At 57.3% G+C, this 22,270-nt stretch overlaps 2 protein-coding genes across 2 annotated transcripts in view; both read left to right on the top strand.

Moving 5' to 3' along the window:
- FIBCD1 (fibrinogen C domain containing 1) overlaps positions 1-11,673 on the top strand; it is a 33,005-nt gene extending 21,332 nt beyond the window's left edge. The window contains exons 5-7 of the mRNA XM_065418874.1: positions 7,962-8,058; positions 10,456-10,635; positions 11,414-11,673. Coding sequence (XP_065274946.1) covers positions 7,962-8,058; positions 10,456-10,635; positions 11,414-11,673 — 537 coding nt within the window. The remainder of the gene's footprint in view (positions 1-7,961; positions 8,059-10,455; positions 10,636-11,413) is intronic.
- Positions 11,674-21,580: 9,907 nt separating this feature from the next.
- On the top strand, positions 21,581-21,997 carry QRFP (pyroglutamylated RFamide peptide). The gene has a single exon (XM_065418581.1). It carries the CDS (start codon positions 21,581-21,583, stop codon positions 21,995-21,997), a length of 417 nt encoding a protein of 138 aa, XP_065274653.1.
- Positions 21,998-22,270: the final 273 nt, after the last annotated feature.

A 22,270-nucleotide genomic window follows, 5' to 3' on the forward strand; every position in this document is an offset into this window, starting at 1 on the left:
GCTCAGCTGGCCCTGCACTAAGTGCTGAAGACTCTCCTCACCCCGTACGCGGTCTTATTGTCTTTATGGAGTGGGACACGAAGGCCACCTAATCCCAACAGTGTGCAGCTGCCAATGACACGGAGCTGGCCAGCCACACGAGTCAGTAGGGAGAGACCTTGGAAAGGGCACACACGAGGGGAGGGCAGTGAGACTCAGCCGGGGGTCAGGTGAGGCAAGGCTGCCCTCACCCCTGGCTGTGAGGTGAGGAAGGAGGCCAGTAGGGGAGACACCACAACACAGTCCCCAGGCTGAGACTGCCCTGGAGGGGCCTGAAAATCCTGGGCTGGCCTTCCCTGAGCGCCTCCTCACCCAGGCTGCGAGGACAGCCAGGGCTTCCCCAGGTGTGAAGTGGCACCTGCCCAAGAAGACGCATTACTCGGGGCAAGCTTAAGGCAACCCAGGAGAGACAGGCCGAGGCCAGGAGATCTGTCTCAGAGACGGGCTGCGGGGGACGCTGCAGTTGGGAGCACCTCGGGTTGGACTGGTGGGTGCTGTGCCCTGGGTGGTGGGAGAACTGGCCGAGTCTGGGCCGTGTCCCTGTTAGGTCACGCTCGTCTGGCAAGCCAGCCCCTTGGCGCTGGGCTGTGAAATGCCCCTCCAGCTGGGTGCCGGAGGAAATAAACCCCAAGATCTGATGCCTGTAAGCAGCTTTCAGCAGTGGGGGAGGGAAAGGAGCTTAGCTGCTCTGCTGTGAGGAGACCAATGCGGTTTGCAGCGTGCGCGGCAAGTGCCTGGCTCCTCTGGGGAGCCCAGGCCTACAGCGGCCATCAGACTTGGCTTTTAGTGCAGATCACAGCAGAGGGCCACTACCATCGTGCCGTTGGTACAGATGGTGAAACTGAGGCACCGAGCAGGCAGGCCTGACTTTCAGAGATGCTGAAAACACATAACCCCACTTAAAGTCAGGGGGAGCTGCAAGTTCTCCGCACCTGTGAGGATCAGGCCAAGGGGCTTACCCAACCTCACCCAGCCGGAAAGAGAACCCAGGAGTCCTGACCACTGCAGTCGTCGTCAATTAACTGAACCACACTGCCCGGTACTATAACCCCCAACCACAGGGTCGGGGTGGATCCCGGGGGCTTCTGAAAGGGCAGCAGGGGGGCCAGCTTTTCAAGAAGAGCTCAGTACCCAACCTGCACCCCATGTGCTGAGCTCTGCTGAGGATCCCTGCCTGCAGTGCTCCGCTGGGAGTCAGAGACAGGCAGTGCCAGGGTTTGGCAGGGTCCGTGGCTGAGGCAGGACTGTTCCATTAAACACGAGCTGTCAGTGCACCTGCCTGGTGGGGCGCTGGGTGGGAAAAGGGAAATTCCTCGGCCTCGCCGTGGAGAGAGGCAGTTTGGGAAGGGGGTGAAGAGATTGGGGGGGATTCCCTGAGGAGACCTGTGCGTGAGGCCCCCAGAATCCGGCTGCCAGCCCTGGGTCCTGCGGGAGCAGCCGCCTACTGGGTGGGATGAGAGGATTAGCCAAACACCATCTCCAAAGCCGTCCCAGTCAGTGGGACCGGGGCTGAGCTGGATACTCCGTGCCGAGGGAGCTAAAGAAAATGATTTAGCGTCAGGCTGCATCAGAGCTTCTGCACCTGCGTCGAGTACTTCGAAGGGCCAGGCCAGCAGTGAGTCAGCACGGCCCTGCCCTGGGGCCAGCTCTGACTGGAGGCACAGCCCAGGGGCAGCGCGCCCTGAACAGCCCTGCTGGGGGGTGGGGGGGGGAGGGGACAGCGGAGATGGAGCAAGCTCTGCTCGTGGGAGTAGGAAGGCCCCAATCCTGCAATTAGAACCTCCTGGCTGGCAGGATCGGGACCTACCCTGGCACTGAACACCACCATGGTCTGTGCCAGTGGGGAGAGAGGAAAGCAGCATTCACCACCCCCTGGGAGGAAGTTTTGTCTAGTGGTTAGAGCAAGGGACTGGTAACCAGGACTCCGGGGTTCACTCTGCCATTGACATGTTGGGTGGCCTTGGCCAAGGCCCTTCCCCTCTCTGTGCCTCAGTTTCCCCATCCGGGGCTATCCCTACTTGGCTATTGAAGGTTACTGAACTTTGCACACTGCTGGTGTCAGTGACTCAGGGATGAAAGAGGTGTCAGGCTCAGCTAGAAGCAGGGGGGCGATGTGTGGGGGCGTTGGGTCCTTGGGGTGTTGAGTCACGGAGGCTGCAGTAAAGTCACAGGCATCACTTGGAGTCATGCAGCCTGGGATTCATTTTTTTCAGCTATTCCTTTTGACGTGTGGGGATATTTGCATGCGGGTGGGTGGACGTGCTGGCAGTGGCTGAACCAATTTCACTGGAGAGTTGTTGAGCTAAGCCCTGGGTCGTATGCAAGGCTCAGAGACAACAAAGACCAGGCAGGCAAAGAAATTGGATTCCTCCAGGGCCCTAGCCCAGGCATGCTAGTCAGCACATCTCAAGGACATCAGGGCAGGGGGCAGGCCAGACTAGAGGGGGAACCAATCCCAGCCCACTAGTCCAGGCCGGGGGCTTTCACACGGTTATCTGCCCCTGGGCTCCTTACCTGCTACAGCCCAGTCGGTGCCAGTGCTGACCTGGTGTCTGACTGGAGAACGAGGCTCCCCTGCTGCCTTCTGCCATGTGTCTGGTCAGATGTATAGGGCGTGGAGGTCAAATAACTGGCAACCTGCAGCGGAGTGGGTCAGATTTACAGCATGAAAAGGGAGTGCGTGGCCTAGTGGGTACAGCACTGCACTGGGATTCAGGAGACCTGGGTTCTATTCCTGGCTCTGCTACTGACCTGCTGGGTGACCTTCAGCAAGTCACGGCCCCTCCTTGTGCCTCAGTTTCTCCTTCATCTTCCCTGTTTAGTTTATACTCTGCAGGCCAGGTGTGTCCATCCCCTAGCACTGTGGGGTCCCAACCTCTGCTGGGGCATCTGGGTGCTACTGTAATAACAGAGTTAATAACGAGGATTAAAACATATTCTAAAAGGGCACCTGCTGGAGGGGAGAGGCCCAAACTTCTCCTGGCTGCAGTAGGAGCAAGGTATTTACAAATCCCAGATTCAGACGGACTCCATGTTTTTCTCTCTTTACTTGTGCTCATCAGCCGTTACCTTCCCTCCACAACCTCTTTGGGTGTCCGGGGCTCAGAGCTCGCCTCTCCTCGCTGATTGGTGCGGATTGGAATTGGAATGTGCGATTTCTTATCTGAGTGTGGAGCTCAATCCTTTTCACGCTCCCTGCAAGGTAGCATTGCCCTCAACTGCATTTAACGACTGCGCCAGGCTCCTGGCAGGAAGTTCCTTACGGGCTGAGCCAAATCCTGCTGCCTGGGCAGGTGACACCCCCCCACACACCTTTGATTAACACCTCCTGTCATTTAGTGGAGTAGCAATCGTATGACTAAGAAGGGTACCCAAGCAGGCCTTCAGAAAACTGGGCTGCTACTTACTTCCTGCCTTGGAAGCCTTTGCAAATTCTCTGTGAGCTGCTCAGCACCAGGTCTCCTTTAGGGCAAGGGCTTCAGAGGAGAGCCTGCGCCTCGGGACTGCTCTGTATCCCAAAGCAAACAAAGGCAGGCTGGTGTCAGAGCCTCGGTCACACGCGGTGCACCAGGGAAGGGCCCGGAGCGGCAGTGTGTGGTCTGGGACTCCATCAGATCCATTTCTAGCACTGTCACTCCACCCAGCTGACCCGGAGAGCTCTGGGCACAGACCAAAACTAATCAACCCCTCCCCAGAGTCAAGCGATGAGGAAGGGGACCCGGTTTGGATAGAGAGGGAGCCGCCCCCCCCCCCCCTCAGGGATGCTGGGCGTTGCTGTGCTGCCAATGGTTTGGGGCATGGTGATTTATTTATCTCGTTGTCCTTTGCCCGGGCCCCGCCGCAGCCCCCGGAGATGGTGCTTTGCGCACCAGTAACTCTGCAGTGACAATCGAAAGGCGAGCGACTCCAGGCAGAGAGGGTGACAGTAAGCAGGAAAGATAAATATTTCAGTTCTGACTTTAACGGGAAGGGGGAACAAATCCTTTTTGCTTAAGAGGGGGAAATCCATATTTTATGAGATGGAGAAGAGCAGCGATGGAGCTGCTGAAACTACGGCAAATACCGTGCTCCCACCCCCACCCCACTTGGCCTGTTTGCTGCCTGCCTGCCTGCCTCAGGCTGGAGAGACCTAGAGCAGTAGCATCCCCCCACACCTGCCCCATCTCTCCCACACGCCTCAGCCTGCTGTCTCCCCTCTCTCCTGGCTAGATTTCCACCACTCTCCTCAGCCCCCGCTCTGGCTTCAGCTGCAGAGGAGTTGGACCCTGTCCTCGCTAGGCTAGGAGCGGACATCTCAGCCCCTGAATCCTCAGGTCTGGGTACAGGAGCCAGCCACATGCTGTTCCTCTCCTCCCTCTGTGCCCCACCCCATGGCCTGCACACACCCACAGGCAGCACCTCACCCGAGAAGGCTCGCTGTGAAATGTGCTCGCATGGCAGAGACCAGCACAGACCGAACCACAAGCAGGGCCATGGACTAATACTCTGCACTCAAGTAGCCGGTGTCATCTAAGGATCTCAAAGTGAGGGGGAAACCGAGGCCCTGAGTGGGGACACGGCCAATGGCCGAAGCAGGATTCCCTTTCCCCTACTCCAACCATTAGAAACTCTTTCCTGGCTCTGAAATAGAATCCAGACTCCTGCCTCCCAGGCCCCTGCTCCAACCAGCAGCGACTCCTGCTCTGATCCACAGTAGAACCCAGCACCAGCTGTCCCCACAGCGGCGATGAACCCTGCTCAGGACTCCGGAGGATCAGGAAGGTTTGTTGATTCCCCCCGTAGTGTTTCTCGAGAGAGCTCTGCGTGTCGCTAAGCTGCCAAAGCGTCTCTCTAATCGCCAAGCCCTCCTGGGGCCCTGAGCTGGTGAAGACGGGCCCCTCATGCTGCCCTGAGCAGCGCACAAGCAATTGGCCTAGTTACAAGTTAAGGTCAAAGCAGATTAAAGGGGAGCCTCATGGCCGCCTCTGCCCCTGCCCTGCTCCCTCCCTCCACGCACAGGACCATGGCAGCCAATCGGAGCCGACATCCCTCCTGGAAATCAGCTTTGGGCCCCTTTCCAGCCAAGCGGCCTCCTCCCGTCAGCTGAGTCCGACGAAAGCCCTTTTAAAAGGGCTTAACTGCAGCTTCTCAAGTGCTCAATGCGAGGATAAAAATTAAGGCTCTAATTCTAGAAGGTAAGTACAGCATGGATCAGAGGGAGCGCTGGCCACTTCTTCCAGGCAGCTTCCCCCACCCCCAGGCCCGCCACCCGCCACTCGCCATCCTTAAGTCGGGCCTGCAGACCTCTGCCAAACGCTAGCTTGCAGGGTCTTGCTGGAGAAGCCTGTGCAGGGGGTGATGCATGCCAGTGGTGTTGTATCAATGCTGCCAGAAACCCGGCCAGATCAGCTGGCATGAAGTTACCCATCTGCTCAGGGTGAGCCCTGCAGGGAGTGCACAGGAGCTGGGTGTGCAGCTAATGGCAGTAATGCCCAGCATTAACCCAATCAGCAGGCTCTGCTGGGGCACCTTTCGTCCGAGGACCAGACTCCCTACCAAGCGACCCTGATGGCCATCCAGAGTGACTCTGGATTTACACCAGGGCATGCAAGGGTACAATCTGATCTCGCATCTCAACCCACCCCATAAAAAAGGGCAGCTACATCCCCATTCAACAGATGTGGAAGCTCTAAACTCATAGACTTTAGGGCCAGAAGGGACCATTGTGATCAGCTAGTCTGACCCCCTGCATATCGCAGGCCACAGAACTTCACCCACCCACTCCTGTAACAGACCCCTAACTCTGGCTGAGTTACTGAAGTCCTCAAATCATGATTTAAAGTTCAAGTTACAGAGAATCCACCATTTACACTAGTTTAAACCTACAAGTGACCTGTGCCCAACGCTGCAGAGGAAGGTGAAAAACCCCCAGCGTCTCTGCCAATCTGACCCAGGGGAAAATTCCTTCCCGACCCCAGATATAGTGATCGGTTAGACCCTGAGCACGTGGGCAAGACTCACCAGCCAGACACCAGGAAAGAATTCTCTGTAGTAACTCAGAGCCCTCCCCAGCTAGTGTCCCATCACCGGCCGTTGGAGATATTTGCTGCTAGCAGTCGCAGATCTGCTACATGCCATTGCAAGCAGTCTAATTATACCATCCCTTCCATAAACTTATCAAGCTCAGTCTTGAAGCCAGTTAGGTTTTTTGCCCCCACTGCTCCCCGTGGGAGGCTGTTCCAGAACTTCACTGGTTAGAAACCTTTGCCTAATTTCAAGCCTAAACTTGTTGATAGCCAGTTTATTTCCATTTGTTCGTGTTCACATTGACACTTAACTTAAATAACTCCTCCTCTCCCTGACATTATCCCTGTGATGTATTTAGAGAGTAGGACCCAGCTCACCATTGTGCCAAGGCCCCTTTATGCCACGTTGATGGGAACACCCCCCCCTGCATAAAGGGGTTTGGCTCACTGGTGTCTGACTACTGGAGCAAACTCTGTCCTAGCCCTGCTCCCAGCATCCAGGACAGCACAGGCCTTGGGGAGGGAGCGGGAGGCACTGACAGAGCGCACTGCTACAGGGAGTCACATGAAGCAAAGCCTAAGTTAGAGCAACCTGCTCTAACTGATATAATGGGACCATGCCATCCCCAGGCTGTGAGAGTGAATAGGTGACTTGAAACCCCCTTTGTCCCTCCCTGCTCCATTCCCACACTCCACTCCTTGACACACCAATAGAGAACTGGGACGCTGTGGTGTAAAAGGGTTAAATGGTGTGTGAGAAGGAAGCCCCCACCGAATCCTCTTAGTGCCAGACCCGAGCACACTAGAGACAGGTGTCTCAGTCAGGAACTCATTGGGATTTTTTTTAATGCCAAACTTTAGTCCAGTGATACAATAGAAGGGGGAAAATACATTGATTAACACTTGAGAGACCGAAGGTTCATCAGCCATAGATCACGGGCACCCAAGCCAGCCGCTGCGGGAAGCAGCTTTTATATAAGGGCATCTTAGCTCCATCTGACCCCAGTTCTGAGGGGGCCATATCAGGAGAGTCCACCCCAGCTCACAGTCCCGGCTCTGAGAGGGTGACTGGAGGGGGAGCTGCTGCTGGTTTGGGTTGCTTCTGTTGCTAATTCTCAGCACCAAAGCATTGCTGGGGAGCATCGCTTTGAGCCAAGTATGGCTCTTCGGCCAGACCATGGTCAGTGTGCCCCTTCTCACTGACGAACGTTCACGCAGATAGGCCTTTGCCTGCCGGGAGGCTGGAGGAACGGCTGCTCCTCAGCCAGATCCCCACATTCACATGCAAAGAAGGGGAGTCACTGCATGGCTGCAGCTCATTTGGCAAGAGAGGAAGGATGGATCAGTGGTTAGGGCTTTAGCCTGGCCCTTGGGAGACCCAAGTTCCCTTCCCGGCTCTGCCACAGACTTCCTGCTAATAGTTGCTTTGTGCCTCAGTTTTTTATTGACGTTAACCCAGGGGGTTTCAGACACCAATAAAAGTTGGCGTTCTGGGCAAGAGAGCAAGTGAGTTCTTTGCTCTGAGCTGATTCCCATCCCTAGGAGACGGGCGACAATAACATGGCATGTCCCCCTACACCCCATAGTTCCAACGTAATTAGCGAGTGTACAGGGTTTGATTTGCGCCCAGGTCTCATAAAGCACTCCTGGAGCGAGACGGTTCTGCAGAGCGCCACGCCATGGAAAAGGCAGCGGGACACCTGGCTCCTCACGGGAATTGCTGGCAGTGGGGACGGGCTCAGAACTCTCACATCCCAGCTGCTGCGCCCAGGGCCCTAGACCAAATGGCGCCCCAAGCGAAGAGCGTCTTTGGCACCCTCCCTTCCATTTGTTACACTTTGGCGCCCCCCAAGTCCAGCACCCCAGGCTGTCCCCTGCCCCTAAATCCAGCCCCATCTGTGCCTTTTGTTTCCCCAGGTTTTCCAGCGGCGGGAGGATGGCTCGGTGAATTTTTTCCGCGGATGGGAAGCATACCGGGATGGATTCGGGAAGCTGACGGGAGAGCACTGGCTAGGTATGCCGCTCCAGCCCACTGCACAGGGGCTAGCAAAACCATCGGCCTAGGGTCCTTTTAAATTCTCCTTGGCATGTTGTGGGGAGAGGGGCAGGGGTTGCTTTTCTCGTCCATGGTGTTTTATCTTGGGAGAAGAACAGAAAAGTCCTTCGATGAATCAAACCAGCAGCTGGGGAGGGGAATGGGGGTTGCACATGTGGGCTGGACCCACTGGGATCCACAGTGCTAGAGAGCACTGGGGGAAGGGGAAAACACACGGTTCCTCCTGGCAATGGCGGGGACCTGGGGCAGGGCTGGGGCCCAATCTGGAGACAGCAGTAGTGGGTGTATTGTGGCTAATAGCAGCCCACTCCCCTTTCTGCAGATATGAAGGTGGGGTGGGGAGGGGAGGGGAGTGGGGAGCTGGAGACAATAGGATGCTGTGTGAGGTGGCTAGATACCTTGTGCCCAGCGCCGTGTGGCTGTCACTAATCCGCTCAGCAGAGCCTCCTACTCCTGAAGCCTCTTGAGCTATAGGAGAATCCCCATTAGCAGAACAGGGCCTAGGACACAGTCAAGCAAGTCCGACTCCAACACAGAAAGCCGGCCTAAAAAACTCAGGGCTAAATCCATCCCCGAGGTAACTATCAAAGTCACAGCATTACCTCGGGGTGGGGCAGAGTTTGGCCCCCTGGGGGCATTGCCCAGAGACTCTAGGTTATGGCCCAGCGGAGACAAGAAAAGCCAACTCCTGCAGGCAGTACCACCCCCTACATCCTACAAGAGCCCGTCAAAGGGATTGGCCCTGTGCTCTGTGCCAAGGCACTGGTATTGCCCAGGGAGCTCGCGGCCGGCAGGCAGGGGGCCTGGAGGTAAGGTGGCATTGCAGGGATCTCACTGCCAGGCAGCGGGGGCGCAGGAGGAAGGAGATGAGCCCAGCAGAGGCCTCTGGGGTTCTTTGGCTCTCCCTAAGGCTGAGGAAACGGATGCCAGAAGCCTCACAAAGGGCGAGGCGAGCTGCTCAGCAACCAGCACGCTCAGCCCAGCCCCTCACTAGCCATCCCTGCCGCACGGGCACCCAGGCCCGGTTGGCATCCTGATGCGAACGCAGAACAGGGTGGTTGCTGTGCCGTGGGGCCCAGGGCTCTCCACCTTCACGGGGGTGTGTGTGTGTGTGTGTGTGTGTGTGTGTGTGTGTGCTCGCGCTTCTGAATCTGGTTAGGGCCAGGGGTGCTAATCTGAGGGCGCCCCCCGCAGGAGGAGCTGCTCATTAGAGTGTTAAAGGGGCTTGCTCTGTGTGTGTCTGGCTGTCTGGGGGGTTAATAGCAGCTGATCAATGAAGGGCTGGGGCGGGGCTGCTGGTTCAGGAGAGAAGGGGCAGGCAGAGGAGGTTCAGGCGGGAGGGAATCAGTAGCAAACAAGCCAAGGGCCACACTTGAGCTGTGGAAAGGGGGCGCTTGGCCTCCTTTTCTGAACAGCAGAGCGAGGCTGGGGCTGGGGAGAAGGTGAGGAGGCAGAGTCGCCATTGGCTGACAGGAAGATGTTAAGTCTCCCAATACAATTGCAATTGTTTGATCTTTTAAAACCAGCTCCTGCTAACGCAGCGCCCGGTTGTCTTTAAAGACCCTTCCCCTCCTCCCCCCACTCATTGCTCAGTGAGATGTCAGGGCAACCCCTGAGGAGTGCCTGCCTCCCCCAGCTCCTGCGGGCACAGCCCCCTGCTGCAATCCATGCCCAGCGCTCCCTCCGGGACAGGCCCGAGCTCAGCGGCTGAAGCCAGGAGGTGCGGTGTGGGGGCCCCTCTCCCCACCCCAGGGCGTGGGTGGTGGAACTCACCAGGTGCTACTAGACCCTCCGCAGCGCGCACTCTGCTCCACAGGGTGAGCGCGGCCTCGAATCCTGGAAAACAGGCCAAGGAGGGAACGGGAAAGAATTGAAAGAGACCCAGACTCACCTTGGGAAGTGTCACTTATTGCCACTGATCGCTCCTGAGACATTTAATTAAATACCCTCTTCGTTAGTCGGGGAGCCAACGGGCTGCAGAGCTCCCCGCATGTGCCTGCGTGTCCGGGAGAGAGGATCTGCTCCCCAAGCCAGGACTGACGTGCAGCAAAAGCCCCATCCTTCACCACCCCTGTAAGGACCGTTAACTGTGGTGGATCCTTAACCTGACAGGTTGAACTCAGCTGGATGAAGGACGCCTCGTCTCTGGAGATGAGGAGCAGCCTGTTTGGGGGAGCCCCGTTTGCTCCCTCTGCCCCCCAGTCCTCCTCCCCATCTCCCCTTTCCAGAGGGTCCCCCCGGGCGGGGCGATGGCTGAAGTGTTTTGCTGTCTGCCCAGCATTCATTACTCACCTCAGCTCCGTGGTGAGCCAGGTGCCCGTGCCCATGACTGACTCTCCTGCTTTGCCGCCACAGGGCTGGCACGGCTCCACGCCCTGACCACGCAGGCCAGCTACGAGCTGCGCATCGACCTGGAGGACTTTGACAACGGCACGGCCTTCGCCCAGTACGGCACCTTCGGCGTGGGCCTGTTCTCCGTGGACCCGGAGGAGGACGGCTACCCAGTCACCATCGCCGACTACTCCGGAACAGCAGGTCGGTCTGCGCTGCTCAGGGGTCGCTCCCCGGTCCCCACGCCGCCCAGAGCAGATCGCCTGAGGAGAACGGGGTGGGAAGGGGAGATGAGGCCTTGTTTCTGCGGGGCTGTGTCAGAGCCGGCTGCAGCCAGACCCCTCCCTGCTGTCGCTGCCTTGAGCCCCACAGCCTCGTGCCTTTGATGACCCCCGACCTTTGCCATTCATTCCATATTGCTACAGGGAGGAAACCAAGCTCAGACCAGCCATAGGGAGGCCTGGGATAGCGCGTGGGGTGGGGGTGGAGGGAAGCTGTGGATCAGGAGCGAGGTACATCAGCAAAGCATTTGGGAGCCTAAAAGTGGACTAGCAGGGGGAGCAACTGGTCGGACCTGAGGTGCATTTGCAGGACTGTAGCAATAAGGGGAGTTTGCACAGCTTGTTGGATGTGGGTCTCCTGGATCTGCTCAGCCCGTCTCTCTCTCGCGTCCCTGACCTCCAAGGTCTCTGTCGCCAGGGCAGACCCAGAGGGCAGAGAGGCCAAGCCGCTCCAAGCCGCTGTTTGCACCAGAGCCGTTCACTGCGCTGGTGCAAACTACGGCTTTGCCTGGGGCCTCTAGACAAGCAGCTCAAAGCAAAGCTGAGGCCTGACCTGCGCCCGCTCACCTACGTAGCCGTTAAACAAGGGAAGCTGGCTTGAGGCTGAATCTAGGGGATGCAGGAGGCTGAAAAGCAGGGTCAGGGGGGCGAGCGGGGCCCACCAGGTGCTTTGCTGAGGGCGCTCTCCCCTCCCCCGGCAGGAGACTCCTTCCTGAAGCACAACGGCATGAAGTTCACCACCAAAGACCTGGACAACGACCATTCGGAGAACAACTGCGCCGCCTTCTACCACGGGGCCTGGTGGTATCGCAACTGCCACACCTCCAACCTCAACGGGCAGTACCTCAAGGGCCACCACAGCTCCTACGCCGACGGCGTCGAGTGGTCCTCCTGGACGGGCTGGCAGTACTCCCTCAAATTCACCGAGATGAAGATCCGGCCTGTCAGAGAGGAGAATTAGCCTAACGGCGCGACCCCTCTCCCGCCCCCTCTTTCTCCCCCTCCCCCTCAGCTCAGTGTTGTCTTGTCCGTGAGTCAGGGGGCAGCCAGGGTGAAAAGCCCCTCTGATAATGCCCCGCTCAGCACCAGGACAGGGGGCCCAGCCGGAGCCCCCTACCAGGGGAGGGGCGGCTCTTCCCCCGAGGATGCGTCTCAGGGGAGAGGCGGTCGCTGCCGCCTCCTTGCTCCAAGCGCCTCCAAGGACACGCGCCCCCCGGCGGTGGAGTCGGCCCTCCTGCGTTTGGCCTCCCCCCCTCCAGCAAGCCAGCGGCACCCTGGGCTCAGGTGTGCGTAGGGGTGGGGAGCGGCATGGACCTGCTGGGCCTTGGCTTGTCATTACAGGGCAGCTCCAGCGAGGCGGCAGGTGAAAATCCCTTGGTAAAGCCAGAATCAACCCACCCGACAGTCCCAGGAGGCAGCGGCTGGCCTGTAGTTCTTGATGGGCTTTGCCAAGGGGGTACAGCAGGACCGAGAAGGGGAAGCCATGGTGAGGGCAGAACCCAGGAGGCCCAACTCCCAGCCCCTGCACGAAATACCAGCCGGCCCCATAGAAAACACCACCCCGTGTTGATTCCCTACACTGAGCTGGGCTCCGAGCACATCCAGAGGGCTGAGCTGGCAGGTGCCCCAGCTGACGCCGGAAGGGTGGCATGTACAAAATGCAGCCCCAGGGGGCTCAGCAGATGGTACATGAAGGCCGCAGAAAGGGGACAGTGCAGATCCTGCACAGTTCTTCGTACCTACCCTGGGGTCACTGGAGCTGCCTCCTCCCCACCAGCCACTCGCTCTCTGGCTCCAAGGCTCCACTGGTGATGGGGCGTCAGGTCTCCAGCAGGGAGGAGGGTTGTATCTGTCCAGGGCAGGGGATGATACGACACCTTTCTGCTGGGGTTTAGCCCAGGTGTGCCTCTGGATTTATGAGCAATTCCCCCTCCCATTCAAAACAGCCCCGCACCCCAAAGCCAGTTTCTGCTGCCGCTTGCCAGCAGCAGCCTCTCACCCTGTGACGTTCCCATGTCCAGCAACGACTCTAACACCCTCCTGCAGTCTGCCATCCAGGCGCAGGGGGGACGGGGGACAGAACACAGTAATTCAACCTTGGAACGGAGATGGAGGTGACCCCAAACAGTCCACCAGCTCTCCCAGCCCCATTGCTGCCCTATGGGGCTCGCTGGATCACTACACGCCACGTGGGTGCGCTTGGCACTGCGCACCACGCAGCCCTGGGGCTTAGACACCCGGAGAGTATTGGCTGGACCCCTCAGAAGGGATGATTGGCACTGCCCCATATCAGCTGTGTTGGCCAAGGTGGCGGGGCAAAGCTCACGACTGCAGCTTTGGAGGTGGGAGGGCTCCAAGCAGGTAGCCAGCTGAAGCTCCCAGGTGACTCTTAGGGGATACGTTTCATGGAGTCTTTTTGCCAACCAAACCCACTCGGAAGGGGGCGAACCCAGCCCCCCTTTGTGGAAACGTGACCTTAGCTCTACCGTAGCTGTGCCCTTCCCCCAGCTCCTTCGGAGGCTGGCTGCAGGAAAGAACAGCTGGTTCTCCACGGGGGAATCCCTGCCCCTATCCTGTAGGTGCAGAGGATGGGGAGCTGCCCTTCACTGCCAGCCCACACGAACCTTGCGCTGGCTTATGCACCTGCCGATATTCAAGCCTTTCGTTTCTTCAAATCCCATGAAGGTTTTGCAACCCCCCCCCCCAAAACCCCTGAGTCAGGCGTTATATCTGTGAGGCGTGGCTAACCGTGTCGTGGCCCCATCCCAGCGGCTGACCAGCCCGGGCGGCGTGCCGTGCGACAGAGGGACTCCAAGAATCCTCAACCTCTGGGACGTCACGGAAATCAGGGAAGAGCAAAGAGGATTGAGAGGAGCGCGTAAGTCACAGCCAATTCTCCCGCTTCCTTGTCAAGGAGGCACTTCACAGCCCAAGCTGTTCAGCGTCAAGCCAGATGGTCAGCAGCGGAATCCTTGCCCAGGTTTCTCCGGGCCCAATCCCCCAGCATTCAGGGCTTTGCTTTGTTGGTAGCACTCTGCAGAAGCCACGGTGCAGGTAGACATCCAGCTGCTTACAACGAAAGAGAGGGGAGGGGAGAATGGGAACGCGCCTGCTCCTGACTGAGAAGCTGAGGATGGAGCAGAGCTCTGCCAACACAGGAGCACTCCATCCCGATCTGCTGTGCCGGAAATGGGAGACAATCAGGCTATATTCTGTCTGTGCTGGACTCTCTAATGGTAGGGCGTGCCGCTGAACGCTGTGGTGTAAAAGGATTAAATGGTGCGTGAGAAGGAAGCCTCCCCCCCCCCCACCCCCTTAGTGCCAGACCCCGAGCACGCTAGAGACAGGTGACTCAATCAGGAACTCATTTGGATTTTGTTTAATGCCAAACCACACAAAAATGCTCAAAGCCTTCCAGTTTGTGTGGCATCACTCTATCTGGAGACACCATCCCTGCAACTCAGTGGTGCCAACGCCCCCTGCTGCTGGCACTTGGCAGCATCATTTACAAGAGCAGTGCGAAGAAGTTTTGTGCTTTGCTTGTTCTGACCTCACACACCTTTGCGTTTCCCTCCCACCACTTGTCAATGCCAGAGAATCAGCCTGGCCCGTAATTTCACGGCTGTGTTCTTTTTACTCCTCTTCTGCCACTGGCCAGCAGTTACCTGAGCAGCGATCTGACGGATTTAAATAGAACCAGGTGTGGGCTTTGAGGCGTCTAAGAAGAATAGCCCAAGGGCAGCGGACTCTTCTTTGTAGGACACTCCAGTAGGCAAGAAAACAGCTTGATTTAAAGGGGGATTAGGGCTGTAAAGCAGGCATCCAAATCAGAGTTCTTAAGCTTACTAAAGCATGGGGCATTTCGTTACCTCTGCGGGGGCTGCCTTCTCCCCCATCCTTGGGGCAGAGCGAGATTTCCGAAGGGCAGAGGGTTGCTTTTGGCTTTTGAAAGACACCAGGTGTCAGGCACAGGGGAGGTAATGGTGTTTTTTTTTAAATAGTCCTTGAGAGAAAATGCCCTTAGACCCTCCTCACCCAACCCCTCTGCAAATTACTCTGGTTGGTTGCTAGACAAAAGGATTCAAAGGATACACAGCCCAGGGTCAGAGCACTTTGTGCTGGGCTTGTGGGGAGCGGGAGGAAAGGAACATAATTGGAGGGATAATGAAATTCACTACGTTATTGTTCACTGTGTCTACTGCAGTCGATGGAGGCCGCAGTGCACCAGGTGCTGCGCTGACACATAGTAAGTGTCTCTGTCCTGACGAGCTCACAGTCTAGACCAGACAGACAGCGGGTGAGAGGAAGGAAAGCTCAAACTATGCCCACTGTACAGATGAGAAGCTGAGGCAGAGTGATTAGGTGTGTTTCGGGCTGTAGGATCCTGCAGCCATACAAGCAGCAGTGGTGGATTAGAGATTTACACTTCTCTCCACATTAAAAAAAAAATTCTCTGTAAATCTGTAGGTGAACTAACAGGGAGCCTTTGGGGAAAGTTTTTTCACAGTGAGGTGATTTTCTTGAGTGGTGTGTGTTGGTGGGGCAGGGTGCATTATACGTTTGGGATTATTGTGGTTTTCCCTCTGGTGGAGTCCAAGTTTCCATACTGAACATCTGAGGCCTGTCTGGGTCCGGCTGCCTCAGTTCAGTAGCACCTCTGTTGCTGTGAAACCCACCAGCTTTAAAATACGTCTTTTCCTTCCACCCAGACGGCATTGGACAGAGGCTGGGCAGAATTCGATTTTCATTGCTTTAGAACGGTGACGGCTAAGATCAAGGGTTATTTTTAAGATCTATTTTAGATGAGCAATTTAAATGTCCACAGTTATGGGAAATTATCTGGAGGGGATGGTTAGACAATTATTGAATGACAGATGTTGAAATTCAAAAAGTTAAAACTTCACCGCCATTAAAACACAAGCTGTCAACATCACACATCAAAATACACAAAGATCCTTCAACTCTAAGAAGTTCTACTTTGTGTATCTGTAAATTTCAATGACCACCACTGGAAACAGTTTCTCCTCAGTTTGTGTGGGTACAGTGAAATTGACATTTACTGCGACATTTACAGATACACAAGCTAATCCTTCCCAGCCTAGCTATACACTTGCTGTACAGAGCTGCACACTGGCTGGGTTAGATTCATTAAGCAACATGACATCAGTTCAGACCCGATGTCGATTTTTATTGCACAAGGAAAGACCTAAGCTACCTACCTAAGGGTTATGTACGCTTCCACCTTGACCTAAACTGCCTGCTGGAGAGGGGAGGCCAAGCATTGCCAGGGAGCAGAGCTAGAGAAGGGACTGTCCTGGTGGAGGGGAATACTGTGAACGTTTCTCAGTTGGTTTGTTTTTTATTTCACTGGAACAAAACTGTAAATAGTTTTTATAGCATTTGCCTTCAGGACGGATGGGAACTCCTGGCTACAGACCCAGACTGTCCAGCCAGCTGCCAGCCTGGGAACGTGGTAGCACTCAAGGAACTTTGCTCAGTGGGGGAAAGAGGTGTGTTGGCTTCCCATGTTTCCTCCCGGGGCCATTCTTCCTGGGGGTCGGGGAGGATGAAAGTTGTGTGCTGTCCGGCACTGGGCACTTTGGGTAACTGGCCCTGTGTCACCCAGGACTCCTTAATGAGTTTGTTTTGAATTGCATGAGAGGTATTTAATACAATCAGAGGCCCCAGGATTCCCAGGGATTAGCTCTAAGAGTGCACGGATCAAGCTGCAGCCTGGCATTAGACTAAAACCTGTCTACGATGACACCTCCCCTGGAGAGAAGCAGGAAGGGGGTGGGGTCTGGGAAGGGCAGGACAATTGCAGCAAGACACCAGGTGCTGGGCGAAGGAGGCAGATGGTGGGCACTGCCGTGCATACAATGCCCCTCCAAGATTTTCCTAAGGGTCTGTGCAGCCTCCAGACCTGCAGCGTAGGGAGGCTCAGGCCTCCAGCTAGTCTGGAGCAGTGCATGGCACACTGACCAAGGGGCCGGTAACAGGGGCTCAGGTTAGATGGGAGCCCCTTTACCCGACGCTTGTTGGATTGCTGCCTCTGGCTCCTGCCCCTTAGAGAGTCATGCAGGGCTGGTGCAGCTGGCAGCCCCTTTCTCCAGCCCACGGCCTTTGGACGGGTTTTCCACGCTGTAGGGGCTGGCCTAACTTCACCAGCCAGAGGACACGGACGTGTTTCTAGGCAGGTGCCCCACCCGTGCCTGCCCTTCACACGGCCAGCCCGGTGCACCCGGGGCGGAGCTGGGGCCACAACGATGTCCGTTCAGGTCTGAGCTAGTGGACAGGTCGTGTTGTTTAGCAGTACAATGAAGTCTAGCTCGTGTGTGATTGGTGTCAAACGCTGTACATGTGGACTTTCTAAAACTCCTTAATAAAAGGAACTCATCACTCTGTATGCCCTGCGTCTGGGTCTCCATCCACCTCCAATCGCGCCCCCCTGCCCGGCCTAGGTCATTTCCGGGGGACTGTCAGCGCTGGGAGCAGCTCCTGGCAGCGAGCACTGCTGGCTTGAAAGAGAAATGGTTCTGCGGAGCTGCTGCTGCCTGTCTCCCTTTCATGCCAAGCCCAGAGAGGGCCGGGCCCAGGTATCTTTCTGCTGCCAACAACTTAGAATTACCCCAGGGCCGCGCTCCCAGCTAACGCCCCACACGGCCCTTGCGTGCTCCTTTCCCGTATGCCGGCTCTCGCCACCCGGGTCTCCGCACCGGCGCCAGCCTCCAGCGGAATTTACCACACTGGCAGGAGGAAGTGGCTTCACTTTAAGAAAACGAGGACTAATTACTGCCGTCCTGGCAGCCTTTCCCGCCCTTGAACTTGCTGGGAACCCACCTGCTGCACCTTGGCAGCCGCTCTGAGAGAGGAGCAGCTTCACCTCAGAGGTTAAACGAGCATATTTGCTTTTCTAAATCTAAAAGCCCAGATCATTTCTCCATGTAGGGTCTTAAAGGGACAGCTCCTCGCCCACTGTACAGCAGCATAGCGCTGAAGACATCAATGGAGCTTTGCTGATTTACTGTAGCTGAGGGTCTGGCTCCAAATTTGATATGGCTCTTATGCTTAACCCTCATTCGGGTGGATTTCCAAGCCCTTCACAAGAACGAGCTGGGTCTCTCAGCCCCTCCGTGACACAGGTCAGTGTTAACATCCCCGTTCTACAGATGGGGAAACCGAGGCACAGAGAGTAAGTGACCTGCCAAGGCTGTTCAGAGAGTCGGTGGCAGAAGTAGGAACAAAGCTCAGGGGTTCCTGGCTCCCAGGCCCACATTTGTTCCACTAGGCCATGCTGCCAGAAGACAAGGAGCCAGAGTAGTGGTTGGTAAACCCCAACCTGCACCATGGGCTTGGGGGAAGGAAAAATCAATGCCAGAAATACAAACCCAGCCCAGGCTTTCTTGGCTGAGGCAGGTGTGACACGCAGGAAACACCCCATGCTGTCAAAGAGCGCAGCCACCTCCCTGCTCCTGCTAACCCCCCCCCCCCGAGCTGTGGGCCAAGGGCACAAGGTCGGGGGGGGGAACGTCGCACACTGAGGGGCAATGCCCATTCAACAGCAGCCTTGCCAGGCTAGCAGAGAGGCCAGGCACACATCATGCCCACCAGCCATGGGCCAGGCCTTCCCCTGCAGCGCAGCTTTGGAGCCAATGCAGAATAGCATCTTCCCCTGCAGCCCTTCCCAGCTGGGTGGGTGCTACAGCTGAGTGTCCTGCATCTGACACTGGATAGAGTGGGGGGAATGGGAGATGGGTGAAGGGAGGGACTCGGACAATTCTTGGACGAGGGACGATTCCCAGAAAAGTTGGCCAGGGAGGAACGTCAATGAGAAAAGTTTGTGCTCGTGGAGCAGGGGTGGACTGGGGGCCCAGGCAGAGGGTCTCAACAACTGATGCCACTCAACACCTTCAGTCCCAGCACTGCAGGAGTGTGCAATCTAGGGGGGCCTTCTTAGACCCCCTGCTGCTTCGGGGTGTCCAGAGACCAGCAGTGACCGTGAGCCCTTTTGTCCATCTCCACTTAGCAAGGCCACTCCTCCCGCTGTGCCCACAGTCGGGCCCCTCCACACTGATGCTCTCCATGAGGCCACCACTGAAGGCCACTTGGAAATGTCAACTGGTGCAGAACACAGCTGGCTTGCTCGCCTCACGGCGGCTCGTGGCTGGACACACATCACCCTGTGCTCCAGACGGCTCTCCAGGTGCAATACCTTACGGTGATTTGAACCCACAAATCCCTTCCGGGTGTGGGTGCTGTGTGCTTTGGAGAGATGCTTCACTCCTCATGCTCTAGCCCAGCCATGACGTAGGAATGGACCGTCCCTTGATCTGGAAGCCTCTCTTCCTTGGCCCAGCAGAGTTGGTTTGCCATCTGGGCACACGAGGTCCGACTAGTCACGGGGGCTTTTCCAGATGGGTGGCCAGTGGGTGTCCCAGCCGGACAGCAGTTGAAAGGATCTCTCTTGCCATTAGTTGCTGTAGTTTCAGGTCCCAGGGGTGCGTCGCACGGTTCAAGAACACCTGGAGCCTGCTCACCCCTTCGGAGAGATTGCGACAAGAACCCGCCAAGCAGGCAGGTACAATCCGGGAGTAACTCTCGGATCCCCGAGCACAGGGCAGGAACTCCACTGGCCAAGGCTGCCCATTGCCTTTGCTGTCACTGAGGGTGACTCAGAGCTAGTTAACGCTGCGGTTCCGAGGGCTGCTTTCTCCAAATGAGGTGGCAAATCAAAAGAGTGCGTTAAGGACCCTAATCAGAGCCAGCTCACTGCTCCCATTGTGACTGCCCAGACAGGCCCAATCAGTCAGCGGTCCCGCTCTCCATCTCCACCCGGCTTCCCAATGGGATCCCAGCCTCTGGAATGTGCAGCAATAAACCCGCTGAGCCGGCGTGGCTGGGGCGGGGGGGAACTTGGTCATTAACGCTGCAGCTTATTTAAAGGAGGCAAAGCCCAGCAGCCTGGCTCATCCTGGTCTCCAGTGCAGCTCCGCGTAGACTGGCCGCCCAAGCAGCAAGAGCAAGGTAAGCAGGGATCCGCCCCTGGGAGAAAGGACTTGCTCCAGGAGATGCTCTTCCCCTTGTAGGCCCCGGGGGCTCTGAGCAGCCTCCACTCTCGCTGGAGTCAGTGAGGGAGCTGCAAGCTCCCGGGACCAGGCCAGACGGGCCCTCGTCCGTGGCACTGGGCTGGGTAAGGAGCAAAGAGCTCTACGTACCCTCATGGCCCTCGGCCGAGGTGCTATTAGGCCAGCTGTGGAGTCTCTAAGAAGGAGCGGGGAGGTTTCCAAGCCAGTCCAGCCTTTACATCAACACCTGGCAGCCTGGTGAGCTCCTTTGCAAGTGGCTGACGGTACCGGAGGGCCAGAGCCCAGGGCGCGAATGAGGAGCCGGGAAAGCATTGTGCCCCCGGAGCCCTCCTCCGCCTGTCTCCCCCCCAGCAGCTCCTGGGCAGTTAGTTCCAGGTCCTCGTGGTTTGATTTTAAGCGTTCTGAAGTTGCAACAGCCAGCGAGGAGTGGGCGTGGCCTCTTGCTGCCGGCTGGGTTTGCCACAGCCCAGGTGCGGCTTGTACAGCCAGGGCTGTTCCTCACCCCCCTGCCCCTGCCGCCTGACAGTCCTGGGGGAAGCAGCACAGAGGCAGACATGGGGGTTCAGCCTCCATAGCCCAGCAGGCCCTGGGTTCTGTGGCACGGATGCCCACCTGTAAAGGAGATGCGCCCCCCCCCGCCCATGCGACAGAGCCCTAGACAGCCGCAGCTTCCCCACCTGGCTCTGGATGCAGGGACTTTAATTGAAAGGCTTTCCTGGGAAGACATCTTCCCCCTTAGACCAACCCTCCCCCTCCCCTTTACAGAGAGGGAAACTGAGGCACAGAGCAATCATGTGACTTGCCCAAAGTCACACAGTGGTAGATGTAAGAATGCCACCTCAGTCTCCTGCTCTCTCCAGTACGTGTGGCACAGTTCCCTGCTTTGATCACTAGAACATGCTGCCTCCATGTCAGCAGGGGGCTTCGGAGCCTCATCAAAAGAGACATCGAGCATCTTTACCGAATGCCATTAGCAGGTGCTAGTAGAAAGCGGAGGCTTGCTCAAGTGAGTGCACTTCAGCTTTCCTTGCAGTGCCCCTGGGAGGAGCATCCAGCTTGCAATCCCATCATTCCAGTGAAAGGGTAATGGCCTTCGTCCAGTCAACCCTCGCCCAGGCCGAGCGGTGCTCTTCCCACGCTGCAAACCAGGCGAGCGCAGCCGGATTTGAATTCATAGCACACAGGGGACGGCTACACTGCAGCTGGGTGAGAGTCTCCTGGGAACACAGACCCGCCCTCGCAGGGCTCGAGCGAGGGTGCTCAAAACAGCAGCGTGGACACGGCCGCTCGGGCTGTGCTCTCTCTCCCTCGCTCTCGGCTGCCGCGTAGTCAATACCCAGAGAGGCCAAAGCCCCTAGAGAGAATGAGAGTGTAGCAGAGAAGGGCACCAGTCCAGTCAGCTCGTTAAAGAGACGCCCCTCACACAGCCGACCCCAGACTCCATTGGAAGCGGGGCTCAGCGAGGAACTTCCAGCACGAGCCAATGGATGCTGGGGAAGATTTCAAATAGGCCCCTAGGGACTGTTGTGCCAGATCCTGCTCTGCCAGGTGCCACAATAGACAGGAAGGCGTCTCGGCTCAGACAGACCAGTCCCCTGCTGGACTCTCGGGTGCTGCTTCTCTCCCGCCCTGCGCAGGGAGTGGCTGGCTGGGGCTGGGGAGTTCTTCTGCACTGGGGGCCTCATTAAGCTGTGGCTGCTTTCAGAGGAGGTGCTGATATCTGGGGAGAGGTTCACTTACCGGCACATGCCTCCATTGTTCTTTTCCATTCCCACCACCCAGATGAAGGCTCCTTACTCCTTGTCCTGCCTCCTCCTCTTCAGCTTGGGAGCCTGCGTCCCTCCCGACGACAGAAAGGAGACGGGAGAGCCAGGGGACGGGGTCCGGTTTGAGACAAGCTGGCAGGGAACGGCAGACGGCGCCTCTCCGAGCGACCTGTGGAGGGAAGAGCTGAGGCAGCGGAGATTTGAAGACCTCAGCTCCCTGTTCAGCGTGGCCAAGGAGCTCCAGGGCTTTGGCAAGGAGAGGGCAGGCTTCAGGTTCGGGAGGCAGGAGAGTCGGGAAGAGGAAGGCGAAGGGGTCGGTTTCCTGCGGGGGGACGGCGAGAAGCGCAGCGGCACCCTGGGGAACCTGGCGGAGGAGCTCAATGGCTACAACAGGAAGAAAGGGGGATTCAGCTTCCGCTTTGGCAGAAGATGAAGGACTGGACTTGACTGAGTCACCCCTGGGGGGATCTTACCCTTTACTCTGCCCTTCCCAACTCCTGCCATCTCCAGCCAAAGAAGTGCTCCAGGTCCCATCCTTTTCTACCCTGCCAGCTAGTTTCCCTTGGAGAAGAGGGCTGGGGGAGGTTGCTATTTTTTGGTACCACGCTCTCTCCATCACTTTCAACTCTGTCCCAGATTTCACATCCCCACCTCGCTGTCCATGTCCCTGCTAGGCCAGGCCCCTGATTGGGGACTCGGGGGTGGG

This window comes from Emys orbicularis, chromosome 18 (genome assembly GCF_028017835.1).
Source record: "Emys orbicularis isolate rEmyOrb1 chromosome 18, rEmyOrb1.hap1, whole genome shotgun sequence".
NCBI classification, from domain to species: Eukaryota; Metazoa; Chordata; order Testudines; family Emydidae; genus Emys; species Emys orbicularis.

Bases quoted from the DNA above. Each gene is read 5' to 3' on its own strand.
- QRFP (XM_065418581.1), top strand. From the start codon at position 21,581: ATGAAGGCTCCTTACTCCTTGTCCTGCCTCCTCCTCTTCAGCTTGGGA.